Source organism: Etheostoma spectabile, unplaced genomic scaffold, assembly GCF_008692095.1.
Source record: "Etheostoma spectabile isolate EspeVRDwgs_2016 unplaced genomic scaffold, UIUC_Espe_1.0 scaffold406, whole genome shotgun sequence".
Classification (NCBI taxonomy): domain Eukaryota; kingdom Metazoa; phylum Chordata; class Actinopteri; order Perciformes; family Percidae; genus Etheostoma; species Etheostoma spectabile.
This window is the reverse complement of record NW_022605605.1, coordinates 263,685-277,773: the sequence shown is the minus strand read 5'-3', so window position 1 is coordinate 277,773 and position 14,089 is coordinate 263,685. Positions and strand designations below refer to the sequence as shown.

At 46.9% G+C, this 14,089-nt stretch overlaps 1 protein-coding gene across 1 annotated transcript in view; it reads right to left on the bottom strand.

Moving 5' to 3' along the window:
* Positions 1 to 14,089, bottom strand: part of LOC116686626 (titin-like) — a gene marked incomplete in the record, with an annotated part of 242,683 nt that overhangs the window by 17,031 nt on the left and 211,563 nt on the right. The window contains 13 exon segments of the mRNA XM_032511647.1: positions 21 to 323; positions 520 to 825; positions 1,007 to 1,306; positions 2,028 to 2,318; positions 2,984 to 3,289; positions 3,873 to 4,175; positions 5,029 to 7,095; positions 7,256 to 7,555; positions 7,911 to 8,195; positions 9,270 to 9,563; positions 10,263 to 12,026; positions 12,652 to 12,957; positions 13,761 to 14,063. Coding sequence (XP_032367538.1) covers positions 21 to 323; positions 520 to 825; positions 1,007 to 1,306; positions 2,028 to 2,318; positions 2,984 to 3,289; positions 3,873 to 4,175; positions 5,029 to 7,095; positions 7,256 to 7,555; positions 7,911 to 8,195; positions 9,270 to 9,563; positions 10,263 to 12,026; positions 12,652 to 12,957; positions 13,761 to 14,063 — 7,128 coding nt within the window.

Here is a 14,089-nt window from a genome sequence, read left to right as displayed (position 1 = left end):
GGCTCGTCAGGCGGCCTTACCGATCCTCTCCACCGGCTCGGTCTCGGCACACGGCTCGCTGAAGTCCCCGGTCCCGTTGATGTTGACCCCGGCCACCCTGAAGCTGTACTTCTTCCCGGCAGAGAGACCGGGCACCACGTGCTCCGGGGCACGCAGGGTCTTGTCGTGGACCTTCTTCCAGTCCTCGGACCCGGCTTCCTGCATCTCCAGTACGTAGCCCATCACATCAGCGCCTCCGTCCTCCACCGGGCGCGACCAGGCCAGGCTGATGCTGTCGGCGTGGGTGTCGGTGATCCGGGGGATGGAGGGAGGAGAAGGAGTGCCTGGGAGGAGACAAGGCACCAATGAAAACCGATAGATCTTTGATATCTAGACAGGATCTACTGATATGTAGGTGGACATGGTTTCCCCTAAGTCATGTCACAAAAGTCTGATCTATAAAGACCAGAGTTGAACAACACTTCAGATCTTTGGTTGCATTTAATGTGCTGTGCTTAGACTTGAACCACGTTGACTTACATTTGGGGGGTCTGCAGACGACGTAGAGAGACACCTCGCTGGGCTCGCTCTCCCCGGCCTTGTTGATGGCAGTCACTCGGAACTGGTAGATGTTGCCTTCAGTTAAACCGGACACCTTCAGCAGGGTGTCCAGGTGGGCTCCGTCCCGGTTCACCTTCACCCAGCGGGCGCTCTTCCTCTCGTGCCTCTCCACCAGGTAGTGGACCAGGGGGCTGCCCCCGTCGCTCTCTGGCTTCAGCCACTCGATGGTGGCGAAGTCCTTTCCTGAGGCCAGGATTTCTGGGGTGCCAGGCTGAGATGGAACAGCTAGAGAAAAGGAAAGTTAGAGGTTTGGGGGGGTGTTTGAAGTCCGACTAGGTTTGCTTTTCAACTGATTTTTCTAGATTTCATCTTAGTGGGCTCCTTGTTTGACAATAAAAGAGCAGGATCTTTCTGGCCTAAGATATTTTTGGACTATTATTCCCAATAATCGGGCTGTTTTACGTACTGAAGGTGTTTCTGGCGATCATGGGCTCCGACTGCAGGTAGACTCCGGCCCCGTACTTGTTGACGCCCCGGACCCTGAACAGGTACTCGGTGTTCTTGAACAGCGCCGTGATGTCGCAGGTGAGCTCCTTGCACTCGGCATGCATGACGACCCAGGTGAGTCGGTTGGTGTCGCGCCGCTCCACGATGTAGTGGGTCACCTCGTCGCCGCCGTCCTCCAGGGGGGGCTTCCAGCTCAGGGTGCACGACTCCTCCGTGATCTTGCTGATCTCAATGCTGCCTTCGCAGACTCCGGGGGTGTCTGGGAAAAACACATATGTTAGGATAATAATAGTAATAATCCATTTTATTTAAAGGTGCCTTTCTTGGCACTAAAGGACGCCCTACAGGGTACAGCAAAATATCACTAGAACAGAAAACCTTATAGACCATACCTGGGCAACGAGATAGAAGCAAAACCTGTATAGTGTCAACACGGAATATCAAGTGTAAAATGTAAAATGTAAAATTAAAATGTAAAATGTAAAATATAAAATATAAAATATAAAATATAAAATATAAAATGTAGAATATAAAATGTAAAATGTAGAATATAAAATATAAAATATAAAATGTTAAATGTTAAATATAAAATGTAAAATGTAAAATGTAAAATATAAAATGTAAAATGTAAAATATAAATATAAAATATAAAATGTAAAATATAAAATGTAAAATGTAAAAATATAAAAATATAAAATATAAAAACTAAAATAAAAAATATAAAATATATAAAATATATAAAATATATAAAATATATAAAATATAAAAATATCAAATGTAAAATATAAAATGTAAAATATCAAACAAAAAATATAAAACATATAAATATAAAATGTAAAATATGAAATATAAAATGTAAGTATTGCAAAAGAAGAAGAAAAAAAGAGAGAGGGGAGAAGGTGGTATATAAATATTAAATATTGCATAACCTAACTAACCCTCCCAAGGGGAATCTGTGATGCATGGAGCTGAACCCTTACCGAGGACCTTGACGTTGACCTCGGCGGTCTTGGTCCCGCTGACGTTCCTGACCGTGAGGATGTACTTCCCCGTGTCGTCCCTGTCGCAGAACTTGATGATGGCCATGGCCCGGGTGGGGGTGTACTGCAGGTGGTACTTCTCACACAGCTCCAGGTCCCGGTTGCCCTTGGCCCAGTGAGCCTTGGGGTCCGGCCGGCCCCCCACTGCAGCGTCCAGAACCAGATCTGAACCAGCTCGGACCAGGACCGTCTCAGACAGGAGTTTGCTGTTCAGCAAAGCCTTCGGAGGCTCTGTTGGGGGGGACATCATGGTTAGGAGTCCATTTAAATTCATAACAACATTTTAACTTCCCAATGGGCCGGAAAAACATGAAGAATTAATATCACAAGTCTCTGAAATGATTTTTTTTGACCACGACAAAACAAAACAAACTTTAGCATTACAGCCTCTCTCATACACTCTCTGTTTGATACTCACTCATTTACTGTATATACACAGTATATTCTTTTACATAAATGATTAATGATAAATAACTGCGGGCCTACTTCCTAACTATGATGCGAGTTAAAGGAGCTCAGATGGGAGCTTCTATTAGCTAATGCTAATGCTAGCTTCATATATCAACTTTTTGTAGATGTGTTCTTGGTAACATGGCATGAAACAGGTTCCTTATGCTCTTTATTTGTCAAAACCATAATATCACCCCCCCCCTCCGACCAATCTCCCGCTCCGTTGTCCCCTCACTCGCAAACGAGACCCCAAGGTATAAGAACTTGAGAAGATTGAGATTTTAATGGTAATTTGACTAGTATCTGATTTATATTTGATATCATCTATTATATTATATTTAAAAACAGGACAAAAGATGACATAGGATCTTGTTCTCTGTATCCACACGCTACAGCCCTGGTGTGTTTTGATGGCCCTGAATCCCAACTACAGATGAAGGTCTTACCGAAGTCGGTCTTGCATTGCACGGAGCCCGTGGACTCGGAGGGCGTGCTGAAGACCTGGTTGGCGTTCTTGGCGATGACTCTGAACTCGTAGGGCTCCCCCTCTCCCAGGGCGGTGACGGTGTAGAACGTGTCCGTCACGTTGGTGTAGTTGCACTTGAGCCAGCGGCCCTCGCCGGTCAGCGTGTACGGCTTCCGCTCGATGATGTAGCCCACGATGGGACTGCCGCCGTCGTTCAGGGGGGACGACCACTTCAGGGACACGGTGCTCCTCGTAACATTTGTGACTTCAGGTTTGCTTGGTGGATCTAAAACACAGATCAAGTATTAACTATGGAGCCACTAGAACGTGTAATCCTTAAAGGGTAACTCTGTTCTTTTCAACCTGGATGCTATTTTCCCATGTTTTTGTGTGAAAATGACAGATGGGAACAACAATCTTTGAATCTGGTCCAGTCCTACAGGACAGATGTTCAGCATCAGGGAGAAACAAGCTGTACCCACCAGACTCCATGTAAATAATCACTACTTTTAGCATGTATAGAGCAGCCTATCTCCACCAGACTCCATGTAAATAATCACTACTTTTAGCATGTATAGAGCAGCCTATCTCCACCAGACTCCATGTAAATAATCACTACTTTTAGCGTGTATAGAGCAGCATATCTCCACCAGACTCCATGTAAATAATCACTACTTTTAGCGTGTATAGAGCAGCATATCTCCACCAGACTCCATGTAAATAAAGACAGCACTTTTAGTTCACAGCTGCTGGTTACAATCTTCTCTCAAAACCAGTTTCGAAGATTTGTGTTCACATCAGTTACTTAGACACCAATGCATGGAAAAATAACCCCCCCAAAGTTACCCTTTAACTGTGTCAAAACTCACCAACTGGGTTTTGAGCAATGGCTCCCTTGGAGGCCTCGCTGGCTTTGCTCAGCCCGCCGCTGTTCATGGCGTACACCCTGAACTGGTACTGCAGGCCTTCAACCAGGCCTTCCACCTTGCAGTAGCACTCAAAGCAAGGGATGTTGTTCTCCCTCACCCACAGGATGTTGTTCCTCTCCTTCTTCTCAATCCAGTAGCCTGTCACCTTGCTTCCTCCATCATTGTAGGGCTCCTCCCATTTCAGGGTCATTGAGTTAGCGGTAACGTTGAAGACCGTGGGCCTTGTTGGGGGACCAGGAGGCGCTGGGATGAGAAATGTTGTTACGTTTAGCAAGACAAAGTTTTAACACATTGGAATTTAACAGATGTAGTTTTCAGGTGTTGCAGCTAATGGTTAAAATGTGGATATATAAGTAAATATTCCTTTTTTTCAAATTAGAGGAGATCCTCTTCGATCTTTCCATGTAACCCAGACGAGAGCAGAAGTAGCCCCTGTTGGGTATCTCTGGTCTAAGAAATGCTTAAAAATATATAAAAAACTAAATCAAATCAGTAAGAAAAGTTCATTCTGAATTGTTCTCCTTGGTTTCCTGAGCTCTTCTGTCCCTTCATGCTTTCCGTAGTGTCATAAATGGTGAAAGTGTCTATTGTTATTAGTGCCACATTAAACCAAACCGATAAAAAACACAATAAACAATTATTAATAATAATAATAATAATAATAATAATAATAATAATAATAATAATAATAATACAGGTAATTTGTAATGCAATTTATATTTACGCAAATCCCAAAGGGCTACATGATATAACATGAAAATAAAAACCCATTTTTCTACATTGTTTGCACCTTGTAGCCCCTGTTGGGCATCACTGGTCTAAAAAATGCTTTAAAATACATATTTCTATTCTTTATTTTTCGTACGTTAACCCTCGTGCAACTACACTACTTCTGGTTTTTCTCGGTCCAAATTAAAAACACTTTTTCATCCTTTTCCCAATGTTTTTGTCACTTTTCTTCTGAATCATCCACATTATTTTTTTTTTGGACATGGTTGATAAAAACTCAAATTTCTGATATAGAAACTTTTTGAAAATGGGTCAAATTTGACCCGAGGACCACAGAAGGGTTTAATAAGTAAAAGGTTCTACTTACTGTAGGGATGCTCGGCGACGATGGTCTCCGACTCGGTGGGCTTGCTGACACCGAATATGTTCTCGGCAGAGACCCTGAACGTGTACTGCATGTACTTGGTCAGGTGACTGACGTCGAGCGAAGTGAGCTTCACGCTGGAGTTGATCAGCTGCCAGGCGGTGGAGCCGGACTCGCGCTTCTCCACGATGTAGTTGGTGATCTTCGTCCCGCCATCGTCCTCCGGTGGTTGCCAGTTAACGACACAGGACTCGGAGGTGATGTTTGAGATTTCGATGGGTCCGGCTGGAGGACTGGGTCTACCGGTGACGTTGACTTCAACAGCGAAGGTCTTCGTTCCCGCCACGTTCTCCAGCGTCAGGTAGTACTTGCCGCCATCTCCTCTCATGGCCTCCTTGACGGAGATGCTGGTTCTGGTCTTGGTTGTTTTGATGGTGACTCTGTCTGAGTTCTTGAGCCTCATCTCTTCCAGCTTCCAGGAGACCTTTGGAGCCGGTCTACCACTGATGGGAACATCGATGGTGAACGTACTGCCAGATCTGCATGTGATAAGCTGGTCGGTAATCTCACGGAGGTCAGCAGCCGGTTCGATGTGAGGCTCTTTGACCAGCGCAGGAGCCAAGGTTTCCCTGGGGGTGCTGAAGCCGGATTCGTTCTTCGCCTTGACACAGAAGTCATACTCATCGCCCTTGTTGAGCTTTTCAACCACATATGTAAGATTAGTGGTGTTACCAACAACTATCCATTTGTCCGTACCCTTCGGTTTAGCCTCGATGAAGTAACCCTGGATGCGGCTGCCGCCGTCGTGCTCTGGTTTCAGCCAGCCCAGCGTCACAGAGCTGTCCGTGGTGTCCAGTATGTCCAATCTCTTTGGAGATGCAGGCTCTGCGGTGGCAATGACCGGCTCGATCAGCTCAAACGCCTCGCCCACGCCGTGATGGTTCTCGGCGGAGACTCTGAAGAAGTAAGGCACTCCCTCCAGCAGGTCCTCGATCTTCAAGATCTGCTGCTTGCATTTGCCACCAGACTGCTGCCAGGTGCGGCGGCTAGCCTCGCGCCTCTCCACAATATAGTGCTGGACTCGGGCTCCGCCATCGTTCAACGGAGGCTCCCAGATAAGTGTAACCGTGCCTCTGGACACCTCCTTGAAGGCAACCCCTTGTGGAGGCCCAGGAGTGTCCATCACTTTCACGTTGAACGTAACGGTTTTGCTGCCACTCGAATTCTCCAGGTTGACCGTGTATTTGCCTGTATCGTTCCTCGAGCAGCCTTCGATGCTTAGAGAACTGTACTCATCTGTGGTTATGATCTCAGACCTGACACCCAGCTCTCCGTCTTCCTTCACCCAGGTGGCAGTGGGAATTGGCTTTCCTCTGAAGTTGACGCACAAGCACACTGAACCTCCAGGCTTCACGATGTGTGTTTGCTTGAAATTGGCATCGATATCCACCTGTGGCGGTGTTAGCCGGTCCACAGCCTGAGCCGGCTCTGAAATCTCCTTTTCCTCGCCTCTACCGATGTGATTAACCGCTGCCACACGGAACCTGTACTCAGCTCCTGTCTCTAGACCAGTCACTGTGTACGTTGTTTCCGCCACCAGCTCCTCCCTCACGGCCTTCCATTCGGTATCTTCTCCCTTAACCATTTCAATAACGTAGCCCAGGACCTCCATGCCTCCATCGTCCGCTGGCCTGGACCACTCCAAACTGATGGAGGTGTTGGTGGAGTCAGACACGCAGACCACAGATGGAGCACAAGGAATATCCTTTGGCTCGGCGGCTTTGATGGGTAGAGAGACGTTGCTTGGAGCTCCAACACCGGCGTCGTTCACGGCCAGGACCCGGAACTCGTATTCCATATCCTCGGTCAAGTTGAGCACCTTGTGAGCACATTCGATGATGGGCTTCTTGGTGATCACCTTGTAGAACTTCACCGTCTTCTTCTCTCGTTTCTCCAGAATGTAATACTGGATGGGGTTTCCTCCGTCAGATGTTGGAGGAGTCCAGGACAGCGTGATGCTCTCTCCTGTCACATCGGTAGCGTCAGGAGTGCCCGGAGAGTCCGGAGTAGCTGAGGGAAACAATTTGGATTTATTAGTTAGCTGTAAATTCAATATAATTCAATTTTATTTATAGTATCAATTCATAACAAGAGAACCCAACAGTTCTAGTAGTTCCCTCCAGAAAGCAACAGTGCGAACTGTTGCGAGCTTTTCCAACATCCCACTTACTGTATTGCATCTGTGCGATGATGGGGCTGGACTCCACTGGTCTGCCAACTCCAAACTTGTTCACAGCAGAGACCCTGAACTGGTACTCGTTGGTCTTGATGAGCTTGGTCGCGTTGAAAGTGCACTCCTCACATTCGTCAGACACCAAAGCCCAGGAGATCTTGGCAGTCTCGCGCTTCTCAATGATGTAATGCGAAATCTCTGAGCAGCCGTCGTTCTCTGGGGGGTTCCAGGACAGAGTGACCTTCCCCTCGGAGATGTTGCTGAAGGTGATGGGTCCTACTGGCTCCCCAGGGGTGTCTGCATCACAAAGGTGTGTGACATTACAGTTAGAACAGAAAGGAATAAAATCAGTGCTAAAAGAAAAGGTAAAAACTGCACTACGTGGGGTGGCAGTAGGTAGTTGGGTTATGAACCGGAGGGTCGCTGGTTCAAGTCCACATACGGACCAAAATGTGGTGGTGGACTGGTAGCTGGAGAGATGCCAGTTCCACTCCTGGGCATTGCCAAGCAAGGCACCTCACACAGTTGCTCGGGGCGCCTTTCCATGTGCAACCCCCCCCCCCCCCCACTCTGACATCTCTCCATTATGCATAGGACCTGAGCATGTGCCCCCCCCCCCCCCCACTCTGTGAGATAAATTTAGACTGCGTACCTTGGACTTGAACGAGGATGTCCTGCTTCCTGCTCCCAGACCCGTTGGTGGCCTCCACGGTGTAGAGGCCGCTGTGCGTGCGATCGGCGTCTCTGACGAACAGCGTGCTGGACCCAGCCACGCTGATGATGTCCATCATCTTCTTGGTGACCACGACGCCGTCCCGGTACCAGACCACCTTGGGAACAGGGCGTCCGGTGATGGTCGCCTTCAGCCGGATGTTGTCTCCCGCCTTGACCGTCAAACCCTCGAAGTACTCGGGACCGAACTCAATGTTGGGACAAGCTGGTTCAGAGGAAGAGGGACCGCATTAGTACAGGAAGAGGGACCGCATTAGGGCAGGAAGAGGGACCGCATTAGGACAGGAAGACGGACCGCATTAGGACAGTAGGACGGACCGCATTAGGACAGGAAGAGGGACCGCATAAGTACAGAAAGAGGGACCGCATTAGGACAGGAAGACGGACCACATTAGGACAGGAAGACGGACCGCATTAGGACAGGAAGAGGGACCGCATTAGTACAGTAAGAGAGACTGCATTAGGACAGGATCTAGCTTACTCAGCGTTGAATGTTCTTCATCATTTACACAAGCCCTTCTTAAATAATAAAATAAAACTTTTTTTCAACTTTTTTGGCATCTTTTTTGAGACTTATGTAGCTTTTCACGATGTTTTTGTCACTTTTCACGATGTTTTTGTCACTTTTCACGATGTTTTGTCACTTTTACTGATGTTTTTGTCACTTTTACTGATGTTTATGAAGCGTTTTCTGACTTCTTCTTTGGCCTTGTTCAACGTTCATTTATCATTTTCTTAAAAAGCTAATTAATTGAATAAATTCAATGAAAGTCGTGAAATGATCATTTAATTTAGTTGTGAGGAGCGTTTTATGGAACCAGCCATGTTATTTCTTTTTTACAATTTGATTGAAAGAAAACCCAAATTTCTGCTACAGAAACTTTTTGATGACGGGTCCAACTCAACGACCCGAGGACACCAGGAGAGGTTTACAGATAGAGCAGGTCTAGACCACACTCCAGAATTTACAAAGACTTTCAAAATGGAGAAAGACAGGGCTCCGGTAGTTGTCCAAGTTGAATTTTTGTACGTGACCTATTGATTTAGAACAACCTGAATCTAATTTATAATAATGAAATTTAATATTAAGTGTTGGATCTGAATTTGTGACCATTGAAAAAACAGATTCAGCCGCTCAAACTGTGAATGAAGAAATTCCACATCTCAATTTCAAAGAAAGAAATTCGTGGTTTTTCAAAGTAAAACATCAACATAACGTGTTCAGTGGCTGAGGTCTCTTCTGTGCGTCCATACGTCCGTCTCGCCTCTCGTGACTCACCGTTCTCGCTTCGGACCACGATGAGGCCGGAGGAGTTGGAGGGGGGGCTGACCACCCCGATGGCGTTCCTGGCCGTCACCCTGAACTCGTAGCGCTCGTTGGTCGCCAGCCCGGTGACGGTGTACTGGCACTCGTGCACGTCGGTCAGGTTGGCCTTGAACCAGCGGCCCTTTCCCTGGCGTTTCTCCACGCTGTAGCTCGTGATCTTGCTCCCGCCGTCACGTTTGGGCGCGTCCCACTTCAGCGTCACCGAGTCGCTCGTCACATCGATGTAGTCGGGCTGGCCCGGAGGATCTGGAGCACACGGGAAAACCAACATGTACTTACATATAATATGTCTATATATATATATATATATATATATATATATATTAAAGTATCATCAATAACCTAAAACATATACTGACATATGTCACTAATAACTTAAAACATCAACTTACATATATCATCAATGGACCTTTCACAGTAAAATGTATCTGACAGAGGTGTTTGATTTTTCAAAGTAAAGTGTATTTTATGGAAATATTTTTGTAATAAATGTATTTTCTAGAGATTTTTCAAAGTAAAGCCTATTTTATAGAAATATTTTGCCAATAAAATGTATTTTATAGAGATGTTTCACAGTAAAGGGTATTTCATAGAAATATTTTCACAATAAAATGTATTTCACAGAAATATTTTCACAATAAAATGTATTTTAAAGCGATATTTTGCAGTAAAGTGTATTTTATAGAGATGTTTCACAGTAAAGTGTATTTTATAGAATTATTTTTGCATAAAAATGTATTTCATAGAAATATTTTCACAATAAGATGTATTTTGTAGAGATGTTTTACAGTTAAATGTATTTTATGTAAGATATTTTCTCCATAAAATACTATAAAAGCACTAAGTGCTTCCATTCCATGAGTTTGCTGAGTGTGTTTTTATTCCAACGTGCAGGGTGTGTGCAGCGTACCAACATCAGGTCTGAGAGGCCGGACTGTCACTCACCAACAGGACTGACCGCCATGGTGGGCTTGCTCTCGTCACTCATCCGGCTGAAGCCGGCATCGTTCTGAGCGTAGACCCTGAAGGAGTACGCAAGGCCTTCAATGAGCCCTGGGATCCTGTATTCGGTTTCTTTCACCACCACCGTGTTCACCTTCTGCCACATAATGCTGTTCATTTCCCTCTTCTCCACGTGGTAGCCCTGGATGGGGGTCCCGCCGTCGTAAATGGGCTGCTCCCATTGGATGGTCATGCCATCGTTGGTGACGTTGAACACGAAGGGCTTGCCCGGTGGTCCCGGAGGCCTGAACTGGTGCTTGGCGATGACGGACTGGGAAACCAGAGGCTCGCTGACGCCGTACCGGTTCTCAGCGCACACTCTGAACTGGTACTGGACTCCCTTGACCAGGTTGGGGACCTTGAACTCGGTATTCTGGACACTGGAGCACGCCATCTTCCAGTCTGGGTGCGAGGTGTCCCGCTTCTCTACGCTGTAGCAGGTGATGTCGCCGCCCCCGTCATCGTTGGGTTCGTCCCAGGAGATCATGATGCTCTCAGCCCTCACTTCATCCAGGCGGATGGGTCCAACAGGCTTTGATGGTGGTCCGAGGGTGATCACATGGATGTGGAAGGACCTCCTGTTGACCTTATTGTCAAGCGTCAGGGTGTACTTCCCCTCGTTCTCCTTCACCACGTTCTTAATCATCAGAGTGGCTTTGTTTTCTGTCTTCTTGAAGCGGATTTGGTCGCTCTCCTTCAGAGGAAGGTTGTCCTTCAGCCACAGGACAGAAGGTTTGGGTTTACCTTTGTATGGCAGCTCAATGTGCACGTTGTGGCCCAGACGGACGTTAATGCGGCCATCAGGGTACTCCGCTAGGCTCGCCTCAGGTGTGATGATGTAGTCGATGACCTGGATAGGCCCAATCTCAACAAAGTCTCCGCGTCCCTTCTCATTCCTGGCGGCAACTCTGAAGAGCACCTCCGAGTGCTCCTTGAGTTTCTTGACTTCGAACTCGCAAGTTCTGCTGGATCCTCCCAAAGACCAATCCTCGTCCTTGAGCTTTTTCTCGATGACGTAGTCAGAGATAATGCTGCCCCCGTCGTAATCGGGCTTCAGCCACTGCAGAGTGACTGACGTTTTGGATGAATCCTTCATAGAAACCTCCTTGACTGGTCCTGGAGTCTCGGTTGCCTTCACGGGATCAAGTGTTTCACAGGGATCACCAACGCCGTTCTCATTCTCCGCTAACACGCGGAAGAAGAAGGACGTCTTCTCTGACAGGTCTTCAATGGTGTAAGTTGTTTCTGTGCATTTGCTTGTCACCGCAGAGTAGGACCTCTTGGACGAGTCCCTCTTTTCAACGATGTAGTTTGTGATCTCGGCACCACCGTCGAGGAGTGGAGGCTCCCAGCTGAGAACGACCTTTCCACGAGTCACCTCCTTCAAGACCAGGTTCCTGCACTGAGCCGGAGTGTCCTGGACCTTCACGGACAGCGTCAGCGTCTTTGGCTGTCCCACACCGTTCTCTATCTTCACGGTGTACTTCCCGGTGTCCAGCCTGGTCACCTCACGCATAACGAGGACTGTGGTGGTGTCGGAGTGGTGGAACTCGTATTTTGGGTCGTGATCAATGCATTCGTCTCCCTTAGTCCAGGAAGCACTGGGCGCCGGGCGTCCCTTCAGAGGAACCGACAGCTCCACATCCTTACCCGCCTTCACGATGTAGTGAGTTCTCATGGCCACATCTGAGTCCACCTGGGCCTCCTCTGTGGAAATCAGACAAAACAAGGTCACACAGGGACTGCTAGAGCACCAACTGGGGGGGGGGGCAAGGCAAGGCAGATTCATTTCAATGTAATTTTATTAATATAGCGCCAAATCCCAACAACAGTTACCTCACTGGGCTTCTCATAAGAGAGCAGGTCTAGGTCTAGGTCTAGGCTTTATTTGTATAGCACATTTCAGCAATTGGGCAATTTACACAATTCATAGAGCATAGACGGGCAAGGTATCACCACCGAGTTCCCCATTCAGTGACATTTAATTTGAGATCCATTAGGTTTGGGAAATTTCAGATCCAATACTAGTTTAATTTGGATGTATTGGAGCAACCCAAAGCAACCCTCAAATATTTATTATAATGCACCGGTTAATGTCTACTTTAAGAACTGACCCCCAATAAGTTTAAATGACTTTTTACCTAAACATTCTTTTGAAAAGGCAGATATTAAAATATAAATTTTTGGATTTTACAAATCAGTGTTAGATCACTTAAACAAAAAGCTGATTTTAATTATTTTAACCCATCCCTAATCACAACAACATGGGAATATCATGTTGCGGGGGGGGCCTACGAGCAACATAACGTGACGGTGTAGTCTCAGTAATTACCCAGGATGTCCTTGGCCTGCACCGGCTCGGTCATCTCCAGCGGCTCCCCGGGGCCGGCACAGTTGACCGCCGTGACCCTGAAGAAGTAGTTGACGTCTGGTTTTAGGTCGTGAACGGTGTACTCCGTGGTCTTGACCTCCCCCTTGGAGGTGATCATCGCCCACTCCTCCTCTCCCTCCACCAGCTTCTCCAGCATGTAGCTGGTGACCTCGCTGCCTCCGTCCCACTCGGGCTTGAACCAGCCCAGCGTGATGGAGGTCTTGGTGGAGTCCACCACCTTCAGCTTGCAGGGCTCGTCTGGTGGATCTGTAAGGCAATGCAGCGTTTTTCAGAGTGTGTATATATTAGTGTGTGTATACGGATTGTGTTGGGTTGGTTTGTGTGTGTAAGAGCATCGTGAGCAATGATGATCCAATGCAAAATTCCTTGTATGTGTCCTGATAGCTGGCAAATAAAGCTGGTTCTGGTTCTGGTTCTGGTTCTGGTTACCATTTCAGCAACGAGGCAATTAAAGGTGCAGTACCACTTTATACTACATTACATTTCATTAGGCTGATGCTTTTATCAGAAGAAGGGATAGAACAGGGAGCAAGGGGTGGGGAAATTGGACTACTTTAGAAAAATCTCTCCAGACAAATGCAAATGCTCTTTGTTAAAATGTGCAACATCTCAAATAATTAACCCTTAAATTAATAATTTTAACCCTGTTTAAGCTGTCGCTAACCCTGTTTAACCCTTTTTAATCCTGTTTAAGCTGTCACTTAACCCTGTTTAACCCTTTTTAACCCTATTTAAGCTGTCGCTTAACCCTGTTTAACCCTGTTTAACCCTTTTTAACCCTATTTAAGCTGTTGCTTAACCCTGTTTAACCCTTTTTAACCCTATTTAAGCTGTCGCTTAACCCTGTTTAACCCTGTTTAACCCTGTTTAACCCTATTTAAGCTGTCGCTAACCCTAACCTTAACACATTTTTGTATTCCCAACTTCTATATATTCAAATATCTGTTCTTGTATATAATTCCTAGTGTTAACCCAGAACTAAAATAAATTTTTCCTACTGGCCCATCATCCTCTTCCACACTCTGTTTGGTTTTGCGTGGCATCCTTACCGACTGGGTCGGCGGCCCTGTAGTAGTCGGACACCTCGGAGAACGGGCCCTCCCCGGCCTTGTTGATGGCACAGACGCGGTACTGGTACTCGTTCCCTTCTGTCAGATGGTAGACCGTCTGCTTGGTGCCAGCTATCGGGTCTTTGTAAACCCGGATCCAGCGCAGGCTCTTCTTGTCGCGTCTCTCCAGGTAGTAGCCAGTGACCGCGCTTCCTCCGTCCACGCCTGGTTTGCCCCACTCTACCACCATGGTGGATTTGGTGGTGGTGGTCACCTCGGGAGTGTGAGGCTGCCCTGGAGTCACTGAAGAAATGGATTTAAAAACATGT